Raw genomic sequence first — 16,514 nt, 5'->3', positions numbered from 1 at the left:
ACTCACTAAGGTCTGGAGACTGGCAAGAAATTGTGAATTTTTATCGAGGCAACTGTCCTTCGTTTTCTGGTCATCAATCGTTGCTGTCTTTTGATTGCACAGATTGAGGAGTACCTTTGTTGGCTGAGCATCTATTTTGTCCTTAGGAATGTCATATTCTATTCACCATCTCCATTGCCCTTGGTGGATGTAGACCACTGGCCCCACTCCAACCTTGTCCCTCATTAGAACATCTATCCACCTAGCTTCTAAAGTTAAGTGTTGCTACTGACCTTCATTGTTTTAGGAGTCTGTCATCCCAGTTTCTATCAGTTAACCCAGGTCTTTAAAAGCATCTCTTGTGGTCAGCCTTGGCCTTGTACTTGTCTAGTTTTGGGCTCAGGGTATGCTGGCTTTGTAGAATTATCTTAGCAAGCATTCTTAAATTTTCTTAAGTTCTTAAATTTTTGTAAATTTTATAGAAGTGTTTTTGTACACTGGGTATTATTTTTTCTTAAATGTTTGGTAGAATTCATCAGTGAGATGCCTGTGCTATGGTTTTCTTTGTGGAAAGGTTTGAACTACATATTCAACTACTGTGGTAGATGCAGGGCTGTTTGATTTATCTGTGTCTTGCTGCGTGAGGTTTGGTAGTTTGTGTCTTTTAAGAAATTTTCCCTTTTAATCTAAGTTCTCGAATTTATTAGCATAGTTTTTTAGATTACTCTCTTATTAGCCTTTTAATTCTGTATAATCTAATGCCATGCTTTCCTTGCTAATAATGGAAATTTATGTCTTCTCTCTCTTTACTGATCAGTCTGGCTAGATGTTTACCAATTTTATTTTTTTATGTATTTTTATTGACTTTTTCCATTGTTTTTGTTTCTATTTCACTGATTTTTTGGTCTAATCTTTTTTCTTTTTTGTTTCCTTTCTTCTGCTTAGTTTGGGTTCAATTTATTCTTTTTCTAGCTTCTTAAGGAGGAAGCTAATGTTTGAGACCTTTTTCCTTTCTTACTATAGGCATTAGTGCTGTTAATTTTCCCCAACTTATGTTTTAGCCATATCACACACATTTTGATATGCCTTTTAAAAAATATATTTATTTATTGTTGAGAGAGACAGAGAGCAAGTGGGAGAGGAACAGAGGGAGAGGGAGACATAGAATCTAAAGCAGGTTCCAGGCTGTGAGCTGTTAGCACAGAGTCCGACGTAGGGCTTGAACTCACGAACTCTGAGTTCATGACCTGAGCCGAAGTCTGACCCTGAACCGACCGAGACACCCAGGCGTCCCACCTTTTCTTTTTTTTGTTCTGTTCAAGACACTTTCTGACTTCCCTTTGGATTTCCTGATGTTCAGTGTTTGGTCTGTGTGTGTGTGTGTGTGTGTGTGTGTGTGTGTGTGTGTGTTTTCATATATTTCTTTCCTGGATTTCCTGTCCCTATGACTCCATCATGTCTGGAACATGAAGTTCCTGCTCCTCTTATGATTTAGTCCTGGTCCTTGTTCTCTGGCCTCTCTACCCTCTGGTTTTAGGAAGCAAACCTCTTTATACGCTGCCAGTGTGCCACTCTGGCTTTTTTTTAACTGTCCGATGAATCACGTCCAGCCTTTCCTTTCCAACAGTGTCCACAACAGCAGCCACCCAATGCAGCTGTCCTTTGAGTTATAGTGTCCCCTGTATTTCTCTATTGCCCAATGTGTCACGTCACACTTACTGGTGCGATCTCTTTGCTATAGGTTGAATGTTTGTGTCCCCCCCCCCCAAATTCATATCCTCAATGTGATGGTATTAGAAGGTGGGTCGTGAGCAGGGAGCCCTCATAGTTGGGATTACTGCCCTTATGAAAGAGGCCCCAGAGACCTGGCTTGCTCCTTCCACTGTGTGAGATTACCATCAGTGGGGAAGCCGGCTGTCCCCAGACACTAGATCTGCCGGTGCTGTGACCTTGGACTTCCAGCCTCCAGAACTGTGAGAAATAAATGTTTCTAGTTTATAATCCACCTGCTTTATGGCACTTGTGTTATAGTATTCCAAATGGGTTGACACTGTAGTGCAAGTGTTGAACGTCCCCCAGCTGCCTTGTGCCCGACACCATCTGTGCCCCACCTGCCACCAGTAATGGTGTCCTCATTGCCACTCGGGCAGCCGACTCTGACTCCGGAGGCCCGTCGTGGCTAGCGTCTGCCTTCACGTACCACTTCTGATATCAACCCTTCCAGGTTGGGTTGGCTGGAAGGCAGACTCTTCGATGCAGATTAGCGTGTAGGAGGTTCACTCGGGAACGTTACTGGAGTGGGTAGGGAAGGAGGCAAGACTGGGCAGGGAAGGACGTTGGGCTATGATGCATTTTAACAAAGGCCTTACCCACAAACCCACCCGGATGCTTGGAGGTCTAAACTGGAAATGGACATTCTAATTTTCCCAAGCTCGGGTGAGAGGGCTGGGCCCTTATGGCCCCTCATCAGCCAGTCGTTGGATATGGGCTTTCCTGGGAAGGGGAGTGGCGTTGGTCGGGGTGTCATTTCAGCGGAGTGACTTATGAAGAAAGTGGGCAGCCTGAGGGCAGTCCGCTGGCACCACTGCCAGCAGCTGGAGGAACTGAGCCTTCAGTTTGGAAGGAGGGATCTGGGAAGTGCAACATAGTGTCCATTGTAGCCCTAGCGCCCTTCCTCATCTGTGTATCCTGCAAATACCTACTCACATTTCAACGCTCAGCTCAGGCTTCTCCATGATGCCTCTTTTGACGTCCCTCCTGTCACTCAGTAGCCTGTTCTCTCTGTACACTTCTGTCACTGCCCCATGGCACTTCACCATGGTCTTTACTAGCACTCTCCGTGTGAATAGAAGCTAGAGGGTATCGTTGCGTTAGGTCTTGTGTGGCTAGCGTTGCATGTTATCATGACCTCGAGTCGGTAAAAAAAGGCAGAGCAAATGAGCAACCCTGTTTTGAAAAGTGTCCATTGGAAACCATACAAGAAAGAACAGTTTAGATGCTACAAGAGGTGACCTTCTCCTGTTTGTGACCCCTTCGTCTCTTGTTAAGTCATAAATGTATCTGCTGCGTCTTCCGAGATGTTTAAACATTCTGTGAAACCTGCTAGGAACACAGATTATTGACTTTATTCTAATCTAGTGAGGAATCGAGGGCTGTTCACAAAACACGATATAAAGCCTGAAGGAATGAACACTAAGTTGGCGGCTTTGGAAGCTTCTAGAACTTTGCTCAAGCCACTGAAAAATCTTGGTAGAAACGGCAGGCTGACAACTTCCGGGACTCCAGAAACCTTCTCCTTCTGCCCTCTGCCCCGCCCCCACCCCACAAAGTCATTTTATTGCACTCCCTGGAGTTGTTGAGAACTCGGTCATTGTAAGGAATCAAAAAGAAGACTGGGCTGGCCGGTGAGTTTCGGTTAAACCCTCGGAATCCTTAGCAGCATTCTGCTAGTGAGAGAAGTACGAATCCGTGGTTACGCTGTCAGTGGTTTTACCCGCCACGACGGCTCCAGCCATATCTTGGTTAGCACCCCCCATGGGCGAGACACTTCCCAGAATCCATTCAAGTCCTGCGTTTCGCTCTGCGAATTTTTCCAAAATCAGGACGTGAAAGCACACTGTTTCTCATCCGCTACCCGGGAATGTTCTCCCTCCACTGTGTGGTGGGCATCGCCCACGCCATCTCTCTCGAAATAGCGTTATGACGACCCACTGAGACTTCCAAAACAGTTTTAAATGCCTGGAATGACTTCGTGTAAATGCAGTGCTGTCGTATTCGGAGTAGGGCTTCCCAAAGGTGAACCGTGCTCCCGGGAGCTCGAGCACGTTTGGTCTGAATTACACAGTGCGTAGAACGGCAGAATGCTTTCCTGTCGCGAGGCGCGGAACACTGTTGCCTCCATCCACCGCGTGGACGCTCTTGCACGTGTCTTCCTGGGGACGCTGGTTGCCTCACTGACGTCTGCCGTTGCAGGCGGGCAGTGCCGCGTAACAGCAGTTTCCTGAGCGCCATAAAACGGTGTGCCACGCGTCAGCTTGCTTCATATGGAAGAGCCCAGAAGTAGGCCGCTAGGAGATCTTGCCTTCCTCTGTGATTCTCCATTTTCTTTTCATCTGTCCTAATTGTCTGTAATTGTTGCTGTCGGGCAGGCGTCCCTGGGGCGCCAGATCAACTGTCGGTCCCTCCTGTGTGTGCATGCACACACCAATTAGTGATTATGCTAAGGGCGGGGGCTCCTCTCCCCCCATTCCTTTTGACTAATAGTGACTTTTATCATTTTAATTGTTGCGGCTAGGAGATACAGATCAACATAATTCCTTCCTAATATCTACATGCCTCTGAAAGGGAGGGTTTGGCAATCGCATGGAAGTGATCAAATTCACACATGCAATAGCATAATGAAAAGGGTTTCTGAATTTTAGGAAAGGTGTAGCCAGGGAACGTAGGAAGGATATTTGGTGTCCGTAGAGGAAGCTGCTGGCCTTTAGGGTCGGACAAATCGGAAAAGCCTTTAAGACTGTAGAGCTGGAGAGGCCTGAGATACCTTTAGTGTTTCTGAGACCCAGGAAGCCCCCGGGGGGTTGCGCAGATGCTCATGTTAGCTTTTGCAGGCCAGAGACGGTGATGCTTAACAAGGTGTTTTCAGAATTCCCCTGAACACGTTCGACTTAACCGTACTTACCGATGACGGCTTCTGTGGGATTCAAGTTGGGTTTATATCTTCAATATGAATAACCCACTAAGCCTTCAGGGGCAACTGGGGACCCAGGGAAAGACTATAACAAGGCCCGTGTATCAAGTTATAATCAAATTGCCGCATAAAATGCATTTTCCACCCTTGACAAGGAGACCTTTATAACGACCCAGAAGGCTACATTTAATACGTTTCTCAAACCCCTTGGGATCTGTGCCAGAGCTGGGGGGGTGGGGCTGGGGAGAGCTGGCTCCCCGGCCATCCCTCCCTTCTTTCCCCATCCCTGGCCCTATCCTGGCCCCTCAAGCCCACGTATGAAGGTGGATACTCAGCCTGCATATCTGTCCACATCTCAGCAAACAGCTGCTCCTTGGACACTTTGGGATGCATACCTGATGGTGTGGTCTGGGATGGACCTGGAGAAGTGGCCAGTGTCGAGCTTGGAGGCAGGCCTGGGGCCCCTTGGGCAGAGAATTCTGTCGTTCCTCCACCTGGGACATGTTCTAGACGGAAGGGCATGGGCTTCGGATGGGCACATCCTCCTGGCCCCGTTGACTCCAGGTCTGATGGCAGCAAGGCCTCCAAAAACCCGGCCCCCTGCTCCATGGATTGGTGTAGTTAAGGTTACACATACCCTCCTGGTCATTGAGGGTCTTATCCATAGTAGCGAATAATTCCCACATTTCACTGAATTCGCTGAAATAACATTGGTTGTGCCGTCCCAACCCCTTCATCCCTGTTGCATCGTTGCTAAGACAGTTCTTACAGATAATTACAGAGGCAGGTAATACATTTGACTTCACACAACAGCTTTGCTGTGTCCTCAACTTGCTGTACCCGTGCATCCACTATCAGTTGACTGAAGCTATTAGAGCCAACTTTGGGAGTGGGATGTGTGGGGACTAGTTTTCATGCCCTTCTGTTAGAGGTTTGGTTTCCAGAAAGCTGTTTTCTGTTTCCACTGGCTTACGTACTAGCCGTGACATCCGGAGACAGCAGAGTGCAGCAGGCAGTGGGGACCCCGGGGGGCCAGGACTGGCCAGAACGCCCTGTTAGCCCCTTTGCCAGCCATTTGGGCCTGCTTCTCCCCGGGACCCGGCTGGGGGTCTGTTAGCCACCTCTGCCTGCTAGTTGAGCCAAAACGTAGAACAGCAGGACGTGCCCCGTGCGTGGTGTTTTAATCTCCAGACCTTCACGTTTCCCCTGACTTCCAAAGAGCTGTCTTTGCAAGCAACCCCATCTCCTACCACCAGAAATAGCAGGGGTTCAGCCTCCTGCACACAGATGATCGAGTTCGTAGCTGTTTTCACTGTTTTTTGTTTTTTGTTTTTTTTGACGTTTATCTATTATTGAGAGACAGAGAGAGACAGAGCACGAGCATGGGAGGGGAAGAGAGAGAGGGAGACACAGAATCGGAAGCAGGCTCCAGGCTCTGAGCTGTCAGCACAGAGCCCGATGCGGGGCTCGAACTCACAAACCGCTAGATCATGACCCGAGGTGAAGTCGGACGCTGAACCGACTGAGCCACCCAGGCACCCCCTCCCCCCCTCCTTTTTTTTTTTTTTTTTTTTTTTTTAACAAAAGGGCAAGTCCACCTTTAAGAGTGTGGCGTGGACGTTGGCAGCCGAGGGTGCTGTGAAGAACTCTGTCTCGACTAGAGGAGCCTGAAGAGGTCCAAGACCCTGGGCAAGTTATTGAACCTCTCTGTGCCTCAATTCCTCATCTGCCCCCTATACGTACTCGTATGTTAATACATGCAAAGCACTTAGGACAGTGCCTGGCACTTGTACATGGCAACAAATGAATCTTTGTTGTCTCTTGGGCTGGACATGTACCATTCCACTGTCCACCTAAAAGGCGGGACATTAAAAGGGATTAATGATCTTTTTCGTAGCGCTGGAAAACATAGGGTTTCTCCGTTGTCATCACGTCTTTAACTTGGGTGTGTCTTAGGAAGGGGATTCCCGTCTTGCCCTTGGCTCCAACCATGGACCAGAGAATTGTCCCCATTCCCTCAGTGCCCCCGTGGCAGGCCAGCGCCCCCCCCCCCCCCCCCGGTTGCTGCATAGCACTCTGGTCAGAGGGGCAGGGACTCTTACTACCCCCCCTCCCGTGAGCGGCTCCTTTCATTCCTCCTGGAAACAGAGCTCAGGGTAGCTGTTCTGCAAGATCGAAGTGCAAAATCTAGCGTGCTCCTCCTCCCTCTCCAGCTCGAGTTCAATTAATCAATGTCACTTGAATGGACAGACCTTTCCTTACTGAACGCTGGGAGCCGCTCACACGTTTTTGGCCCCCTGGTGGCCAGACTGTGCCACTTCGTCTCAAGTTGCCCTGTCGTGGTCTCCTTAGCGGGTCTCGTCCAGTTTGGCGTGATAGCACCACAGGATGTCATGTCAACATACGCCATAGCAACACTCTCATGGTCATCACCCACCAACTCTGTCTCCATCCCTACAGCAAAATGTAGGTAGACCTTGTGCAAAAAAGGCAAAATCTCTCTGACTCACCATGGTGTCGCCAGACAAGGCAACACTTGTCTGTTCTCTTCCCCTTTGAAAATCACTCGGGCCTGGGGGATTGACATTTAACGGGGAAGAAAACCCAACGCATTCGTCATGTCATAACCTGATGATGAACGTAGGGACGGAGACGTAACACATAACGAATTTTCTTTCAGTCACAGAAGATCTTATTAGACGGAACTCTGAGCACAATGACTGTGTCATTTTTTCCCTGGAGGAGCTCTCCTTGCATCAGCAAGAAATAGAAAGACTAGAGCATATTGACAAATGGTGCCGGGACTTAAAAATCCTCTATCTTCAAAATAATCTCATTGGAAAAATTGGTAAGTGTTCAGGATTTTGTTCTCATGGTTTCTTTGACGTTTTGAGTGGGGAAACCTGGGGAAGTTGCAGGGTGATTCTTAGAAGAAGACGACACGGGTGACAAAGAACCCCCCGGGGAAACAGACACGGCCGGCTCTCGGGAGGCTGCCTGGACCTTTCTCTGAGCTCCCACGCTGCTCAGTCCCCTTGCCTGAGGCTCTCCAGGGACGCCATCGAGGAGTTGCGATGTTCAGGCATGTTTGTCGACCTGCCCGTTTGCAGCCAGGGTTTGGTAAAAGTTTGAAAGAAGGAAAATAGAATCCAGGCATTTGTCCTGGTTTCACACCGCTCCGTGGAACAGAAAGGGTTGCGTGGGAGTTGAGTAAACCCTCGTCAGATTCCCTGTGGTGGCTGGTTCTGCCGTGGTTACAGAGCTCGTGTCTGGGCGAGGCTGTGTGCTCCGTATTGGGTCTCGAGAGGGTTCCACACCCACACCCCTGTTTACTGTCTCCAGGGAGACGGATCAGAATGTCAGCATCGTAACTGACAAAACCTTTTGGAGAAGGTGGCCTAGACTTGCCGCCACGTGGGCTTCCTGAAACCGCCCTCAGGTTAAATGTGTCCACCCGGTCACATGCAGGCTGGGCAACCAGAGGCTGGCAGTCCCCCTGCGTATGGCAGTAGGGGGACAGGAGCGCGTCCTCTCTGCTGGTGGGGGGAGCCCAGAAGCCAGGACAGAGGGGGACCGGGCATTGCCCGGCTCCTTCTCCCAGTTCGTCCATCGGATGGGTGGGCACTCCTCACGGTCCCCGGGAGAAGAATGAGTTAAGGGGCAGGGAGAAGGGGGACCTGCCAGGTGGAAACAGGAATGTTCCCACACTCAGGAGAGCACGGGCCCTGATGGGCTTGATCCCTGCCTTGGCCACCTAGAAACTGTGTGAAGGGGACACCCGGGTGGCTCAGTCGGTCGAGCGCCCGACTTCAGCTCAGGTCATGATCTCAGGGTTCGTGAGTTCGAGCCCCGCGTCGGGCTCACTGCTGTCAGCACAGACAGCACAGACTGTCCCTCCCCTGCTCATGCTCTCTCTCTCAAAAAGGAAAAGGGGAAAAAAAAAAAACCTGTGTGAAATCAGGTGAGTCTGTTAACTTAGTCTTGCCGTGTCTACACCAGGGACTGCGTGAAACAACACACTTACTTCTTGAGTTCCGCGCTCGCCCAGATGCTGTCTGCTGCCACTGCTGTTAATGTCATCCACCCAGGCTGGCCACGTGGGGGCGGGGGCAGAGGCCGGGGGAAAAGGGACGGACATAAGGGTCACCTAAGGGTCGTGGCTCTGGCACCAGAGGTCAGCCTGCAAGGTCATTCGAACTTGCCCCGGTGTGGTTCTCGACAGGGGTGTTTGACAACGCCCGGGGACGGTTTTGGTTGCCACAGGCGTGGGGGGGAGGGGGTACCGCCGCATGTCCTGTCCTGGGACCCCGGGACACCGCTAACTGTCCTGTGGTGCCCGGGCTGGCCCCACAGTGTTAGTGCTGCTGAGGCTGAGAAACCCTGGTGGGTTGCAAAAAAAAAAAAAAAAAAAAAAAGCCTGGAATCTGCATTATTTTTTGAAGATTTGTTAACATTCTTTATCTTTCTTCAGATCATTATTTTCGGCATCTTTCACTTCACCAGAGATTAGAAACTCTGGCACACTGTTCAATTAAAAAGGCTGTTAGAGAAAACCACCAGCTTTTCTGTGGGGCGGGGGGGGGGGGGGGGGGGGGGGGGGCGGGGCATTAAGGAGCTGTCCTAATTGTACAGATCTAAAAGAGTTCCCGAAATTTCAATCTCCACAGCTGGGTCCATCACAATTACTAATTAGCGGCATAGTATTTCAGGCCTTTTCAGAGCTGTGAGAAAGCTTACATTTCTGCTTCCAAAGTATTCTTGAATTAAACACTCTTTTAAATCCTAATAATGGGATTTTTCAGTGCTACTCCACCCATAGGCACTTAGGCACTTTATTAGCAAGCAAAAGTGTTTCTCCGGGACTCAGACTGGCTCTTGTGCCCTCGAGGTAGGAGTTTGCAAAAAAAAAAACGGTTGCCTCTCCTGAAGCTCCATTCCTCATTGCGGGGTGCACATGGGCTCGCTTGGGGGGCTGTGCTTAGTGCTGGTCCCAGGGTGAGCCCAGGACCCCCCTGGTCTTGTTAACCTGGGGCTCCAGCCCCCTCCCAGACCTCCTGACTTAACCTGCTGGGGGGCCCCCCAAATCTGCATTTGCAACGGCTCCCCGGTGAGCCTGAGGCCTACCTGAGAGCAGAGCTGATTGCACTGGGGGGTGGCTTTGGTCCAGGGCAAGTCTGTGGGTGTGGTTATGGCCATGGGTGAGAACTGTTTCCAGGATGGTTTGGGCTAGAACCACGGTTTGGCTGCCTCCGTTCCCGCTTGCCAGGAGTGCTGTGTGTTATTATCTGCAGAGCCTTTTCTCCCCCTGACCAATTTAACCTATTCTTTTTTTTTTTAATTTTTTTTTAATTTTTGAAGTTTATTTATTTATTTCGACAGGGAGGGAGGGGCAGAGAGAGAGGGAGAGAGAGAGACTCCCAAGCAGGATTCTGCGCTGAGAGTGCGGAGCCCGATTTGGGGCTCAACCTCACGAACTCTGAGATCACGACCTGAGCCAAAATCAAGAGTTGGGGCACCTAACCGACAGAGCCACCCAGGCTCCCCTCCTTAGCCCGTTTTCCTTTTTTTTTTCCAGCCCGTTATTCTTGAGAGATAGTTTAAGAAATCCTCCTAAAACAAATCTTCCTTTTTTTTTCCTTATCAGAAGACCCTTGTCACATTTAGAAGGTTATACATGTAACAAATGTGGGGAAGGAACAAGTATTTTGTTGTCGGCTGGTAGTTTTAACAGTAATAACTTCAGGTATTTTTGTTTAGGGTGCAGACTAGACACTCTGCACACAGAGCTTCACAAATCTGTTGACTGTTGAATGCTCCAGTGTTGCCTAGAGAACCTCCTGGAAACATTAGTACTACTTACAATCATCTAACTGCTAAGAGAAACTCTAGTAATTTATTCCCAGATACCGGTTTTAAAAAAAAATGAGTAAGCTGAGGCTTAGAGAGATAAAGTGTTACTCTTAGGTCTATGGGAACACGTAGGTGGTGTTCTCTAAATTTTAAACGAAATGTAACAATGATAAAGGTGATGATAACTATAAATTTATCATATTTGATCTTCCTAATCTCCATGGAAAATGGGCAGAAGGAGCCTTATTGAAGTGAGGAATTCCCAAATCCACATTCCTTAGCAGGGTTTCCTACATTCGTGTCCTCTTAGAAAGGACTGTGCTTTTAGGGTGTGGTGTCATGATTTAGTGCTATACTCAGGAGTCAAGATTTCCTGGCTTTGCCACTGAACCTTGCACAAGTGATTAATTCTCTGCACCTTCGTATTCCTATTTGGAAAAGGGGACAACAGTAATTTTTACCTCACAGGGTTGTTAAGAGAATTAAATGATATCATATATGCAAAATGCTTAGAAATATACATGGCATATAATAAGCTCTCAATGATGTTAGCTATGGTATTATTAGCAGTTTTTTAAAAAAAATGTTTATTTAACTTTGAGAGAGAGAGCACAAGCGAGGGAGGGGCAGAGACAGAGGGAGACACAGGATCCGAAGCTCTCAGTGCAGAGCCTGATGCACGGATCGACGTGGGACTCGAACTCTTGAACCGCGAGATCATGATTTGAGCCGAGGTTGGAAGCTTATGAGCCAAATGAGCCACCCAGGTGCCCCAGTATTATTAGCATTTTTAAGTGTCCCCGTCCTACAGAAATTCTCTGACTTATTTATGCTTATCATTTTGCCTCTAAGAGCTTTTGTGTTTGTTAAAAACAATAATCCTGTATGTATCAGGGTGAGTTTGATTTCAAGTGAAGGAAACCCCAGCTTCATTGTGGCTTACCAGTAAGGAAATCACATATCTTGCCCACTTGTAAGCCCAGAGATAGGACAGTCTCCAGGGTTCGGTGATGCCTTCTTTCTGCTCCCCAACCACAGTACGGGCTCCATCCTGCTGCTGGTTTCCTCGTGGCTGTAAGAGGACTGTGAGTATCTGTAAGGGTATCACTTTCTTCCCTAATAACATCCAGCAGGAAAAAGGAAAAGACCATCCCCAAGCATGGAACACAGACCTTTCCCTCTTATCTGACCGGGAGACCTTGATTTGCATGTCTTCTCCTGCATCACATGTGGCCAGGAGACTGCCGGGGGCTGGTTGGCTTAAGCCTAGTTCCTGAATTGTCATTAACGAGGGACATGCTGTTGCTACGCACTGGCCTAGCTTGGTGAAGCCAGACTCTGGAGTTAGAGCTGGCTGGGGACAAGAGCAGAAGTGGGTTCTATTAGGAGCTATGGAGAAAGACATGGGTGTTGCTTTGGGCAACCAATGGTCTCTCATGTCCAAGTACAGACACGAAAAAGCAACACGGTTTTCATAACCATAATAATGCTTAGATTCCCTTTATCATTTTCACAGTAGATTGTGTAACAATAGCGTTTATCTTGAAGGTTAATTGATTACATTATTTGTATCTTTCAGAAAATGTTAGCAAACTCAAGAAACTTGAATATTTGAACTTAGCTTTGAACAACATTGAAAAAATTGAAAATTTGGAAGGTAAGAATTTTCTTCTTACATTTTATTATGAATTAAACTTGAGATTTGCATCTAGATTTAAACCGTACTGCTTAAACAATAGGTGTACTTTTCAAATTAACATTTTACCAAAGTCTTACGTTTATTAATTATTGGTGAAAATTCAAATAATAATAGATCTCTGAATTCGAAAATGGAAGTCCACTTCATGCCTTCCTAACCCAGCTTCCCTCACAGAGATAGTGGTGTTAAAATTGACCCTTGGTTGATCATGATTTCAAGGTCATGAGATCAAGCCCCGCATCGGGCTCCACACTAAGGGTGGAGTCTACTTCGGATTCTCTCTCTCTCTCTGATTCTCTCTCTCTCTCTCTCTCTCTCTCAATAAATAAGTAAACATTTATAAAAAAAAATAAACCTTGGTTGAATACAAGCTAGTTTTGTTTCATTTGCTTTTTATCAATGGGACCATACTCTGAGTATTGTTTTGAGAATTGATTTCTTCCGTGAAATTACCTTGTTCTTTCACATCCAGGAACCACGGGGGCTTTCTACCAGAATGACGGTAGACTGATTTATCTAACAATTTTTCTGCAGATGGGCATTTGGGTGGTTTCCAGCATTTTGTATGATAGGCATGGCTGCAATGAGGATTCTTCACAGTTCGCTCTGTGTGCATGTGTTTATAGGATAAACACACAGAAATGGAATTCCTAGGTTTAAATACGCACATTTTGATAAGAATTGCCAAATTATTCCCCAAAAAGGTTGTATCAATTTACTTTTGTACTGATGTGAGTACCCATTTTTACACAACCTCACTAATAATTTTAATAAACAATTTTTTAATATTTATTTTTTTTTTAAGAGAGAGAGAGAGAGAGAGAGCAAGCCAGGGTTGGGTAGAGAGAGAGGGAGAGAGAAATCCCAAGCAGGCTCTAGGTTTTCAGCACAGAGCCCGATGTGGGGCTCAAACTCACCAACTGTGAGATCGTGACCTGAGCTGAAACCAAGAGTTGGACACTTAACTGAGCCACCCAGGCGCCCCAATAAGCAATCTTTTAAAAACAAACAAAGGCATTGTTATCAAATATTTATTTAAATTATTTACATCTCCCTTATTATTATTGAGTGTCCATATAATCCTTCAGATTTTTATAGAGTATTTGTATTTCTTATCTCTACTTTACATTTATTGGTTATTTTTATTCTGGTTTATCTTTTTTAGTCGCTCTTATACGTTCCAGATACTAATGTTTTGTTATGTATGCTATAAATATTTTCTCTTGAGTCTGCTACTTTTCCTTGGTTCCATTTATGATGCTAGCATCATTCAGAAGTATTACATTTTAATAGACTCAACTTTTCACTTTTTCCTTATAGTTTCTGAATATAAATACATTCTACATTAAGTTCTAGTTTTAATGATTGTATTTGTACATTTAATATCTCTAGTCCATCTCAAATTTATCATATAAAAGGATATTTTTTTGGATAAAGAAAATGACGTACACGTGTACACAATGGAATATTTTTTAGGCATAAAAAAGAATGGAATCTTGCCATTTATGACAACGTGGACGGACATCGAAGCCATTATGCTAAGTGAACTAAGTCAGCCAAAGACAAATACCGTATGATCTTCCTTATATGTGAAATCTGAATAATAAAACAAAACAAACAAGACACCAAGCTCAGAGATACCCAGAACAGAAGATTCAATGGTTGTCAGGGGTGGGGGTGGGCAGAGCAGGCAAAAGAGAGGAAGGGAACCAAGAGGTACAAACCTTAAAACTATAAAATAATTCTCCTTTTTAGTGGGGTCTGCCTGGTTTGGGAATCGAGGTCATGCCGGCTTCATAGAATGAGTCCAGAAGCTTTCCTTCCGTGTCTATTTGTGGAACAGCTTGAGAAGGATAGGTATTATCTCTGCTTTAAATGTCTGGTAGAATTCCCCGGGGAAGCCATCTGGTCCTGGACTCTTATTTGTTGGGAGATTTTTGATAACGGATTCCATTTTTTCCCTGGTCATGGGTCTGTTCAGATTTTCTATTTCTTCCCATTTGAGTTTTGGTAGTGTGTGGGTGTCCAGGAATTTGTCCATTTCGTGCAAGTTGTGCAGTATTTTGGCATATAATTTTTCATAGTATTCTCTAATAATTGTACTTCTGTGGTGTTGGTTGTGATCTCTCCTCTTCCGTTTGTGATCTTATCTATTTGAGTCCTCCCTCCTTTCTTTTTGAGAAGTCTGGCTTGGCGTTCATCAGTTTTGTTTATTCTTTCAAAGAACCAGCTCTTAGATTCATTGATCTGTTCTACTGTTTTTTTTAATTTGGATTCTGCATTGTTTAATTCTTCTCTAATCTTTATTATTTCTCTTCTGCTGGCTTTGGGCTTTCATTGCTGCTCTGCTTCTGGTTCCTTGAGGTGTGAGGTTAGGTTCTGTGTTTGGGATTTTTCTTGTTTCTTGAGGTAGGCCTGGACTGCAATGTATTTTCCTCTTAGGACTGCCTTTGCTGTATCCCAAAGGGTTTGGACTGTCGTGTTTTCATTGTCATTTGCTTCCATGTATTTTTAAATTTCTCCTTCAATTGCCTCGTGGACTCATACATTCTTTATAGGATGTTCTTTAACCTCCATGCATTGGGAGGCTTTACAAATTTTTTCTTATGGTTGATTTCAAGTTTCATAGCATTGTGATCTAAAAATATGCATGGTATGATCTCGTTCCTTTTATATTTATTGAGGGCTGTTTTGTGACCCAGTATGTGATCTGTCTTGGAGAATGTTCCATGTGTACTTGAGAAGAAAGTCAGTCAGAAAAAGACAGATATCATATGTTTTCACTCATATGTGGAATTTGAGAAACTTAACAGAAGACCAAGGGGGAAGGGAAGGGAAAAAAATAGTTTCAAACAGGGAGGCAAACCATAAGAGACCCTTAAATACAGAGAACAAACTAAGGGTTGCTGGGGGGGGGGGTGGTCAGGGAAGAGGGGAAAATGGGTGATGGGCATTGAGGAGGGCACTTGTTGGGATGAGCCCTGGGTATTGTATGTAAGTGATGAATCATGGGAATCTACCCCTGAAGCCAAGAGCACACTGGGTACACTGTGTGTTAACTAACTTGACAATAAATTATATTTAAAAAACTATAAAATAAATCATGAGCATGTAATGCACCGTATGGCGACTGTAATTAATAATGCTGTACTGCATATTTGAAAATTTCTAAGAAAGTAGATCTTAAAAGTTCTCATCACAAAGAAAAAACTTCTGTAATTGTGTAAGGTGATGGATGCTAAGTAGACTGATCGTTTCACAATATATACAAGTATTGAATCCCTGTGTTGCACACCTGAAACGAGTATAATGCTGTGTGTTAATTATACCTCAGTGAAAAATAAAGTAAAATAAGATGAATTTGGAAAATCGTATTTTTTTCTCAGGATGTCTCTTAGTTGAAATATTTGAAGCATTTATTTTTAATTGCTGTATAATTCACATGCCATAAAACTCACTTTTTTTCTATTATACAATTCAAGGGTTTTTAGTATAGTTACAAGGTTGTACACCCATTATCACTATCCAATTTCAGAACATTCCATCACCCCATATGAAAACCTGTATCCACTGGCATTCATTCCTCATTTCCTCCATGCCCTACCTAGCCCCTGATCTGTTTGTCCCCATAAATTTCCCCTCTCTGAACACTTAGTGTAAATGGTATTGCACAATATGTGGTCCTTTGTGTCTGTAGCATGTTTTCAGGGTTTATCCACATGTGGCAGGTATCAGTACCTCATTCATTTTTGTGGCCGAGTGACATTCCATTGTATGGATACACAACACTTTGCCCATTTATTAGTTGATGGATGTTTGAGTTTTTCCACTTTTTGGTTATAAATAAAGTTGCTATGAACATTAACGTATAAGCTTTTGCATGAACGTGTTTTTTTTTTTTTTTAATGCTTATTTACTTTTGAGAGAGAGACAGAGACAGAGAGAGAGACAGAGAGAGGGGAAGCGGGAGAGGGGCAGAGAGAGAAGGAGACAGAGAATCCCAAGCAGGCTCCAGGCTCTGAGCTGTCAGCACAGAGCCCGACGCGGGGCTCGAACTCACGGACCGCGAGATCGTGACCTGGCTGAAGTCGGACGCTTAACCGACTGCGCCACCCAGGCGCCCCCAAACTATTTTTTAAAGTAGTTGCACCATTTTATATTCCCACCAACAATTTCCGAGTGCTCCAACTTCTCAACATCCTCTCTAGCACTTGTTATTTCCTGTTTTTATTTCTTCCTTTATTTTCTAGGGGCCATCCTGATGGATGTGAAGGGTGTCTTATCATGGTTCTGATC

General features: G+C 45.6%; 1 protein-coding gene across 7 annotated transcripts in view; it reads left to right on the top strand.

Moving 5' to 3' along the window:
- The window catches only part of DNAAF11 (dynein axonemal assembly factor 11), a 77,222-nt gene that overhangs the window by 1,472 nt on the left and 59,236 nt on the right, over positions 1 to 16,514 (top strand). Inside the window, exons 1-3 of one of the 7 annotated variants that reach the window (XM_042923581.1) lie at positions 3,348 to 4,038; positions 7,350 to 7,517; positions 12,099 to 12,176. In XM_042923581.1, the coding sequence (XP_042779515.1) occupies positions 4,023 to 4,038; positions 7,350 to 7,517; positions 12,099 to 12,176 (262 nt within the window). In that variant the 5' untranslated portion in view covers positions 3,348 to 4,022. Of the gene's footprint in view, positions 1 to 3,347; positions 4,039 to 6,844; positions 7,136 to 7,349; positions 7,518 to 12,098; positions 12,177 to 16,514 lie in introns of those variants that run through there. The other 6 variants (XR_006198194.1, XR_006198193.1, XM_042923580.1 and 3 more) reach the window with 6 other exon arrangements.

The sequence above is a fragment of the Panthera leo genome, chromosome F2 (genome assembly GCF_018350215.1).
Source record: "Panthera leo isolate Ple1 chromosome F2, P.leo_Ple1_pat1.1, whole genome shotgun sequence".
Taxonomy (NCBI): Eukaryota; Metazoa; Chordata; class Mammalia; order Carnivora; family Felidae; genus Panthera; species Panthera leo.
Note: the sequence above shows the minus strand (reverse complement) of the source record. Positions and strands in the feature narration are given on the sequence as shown.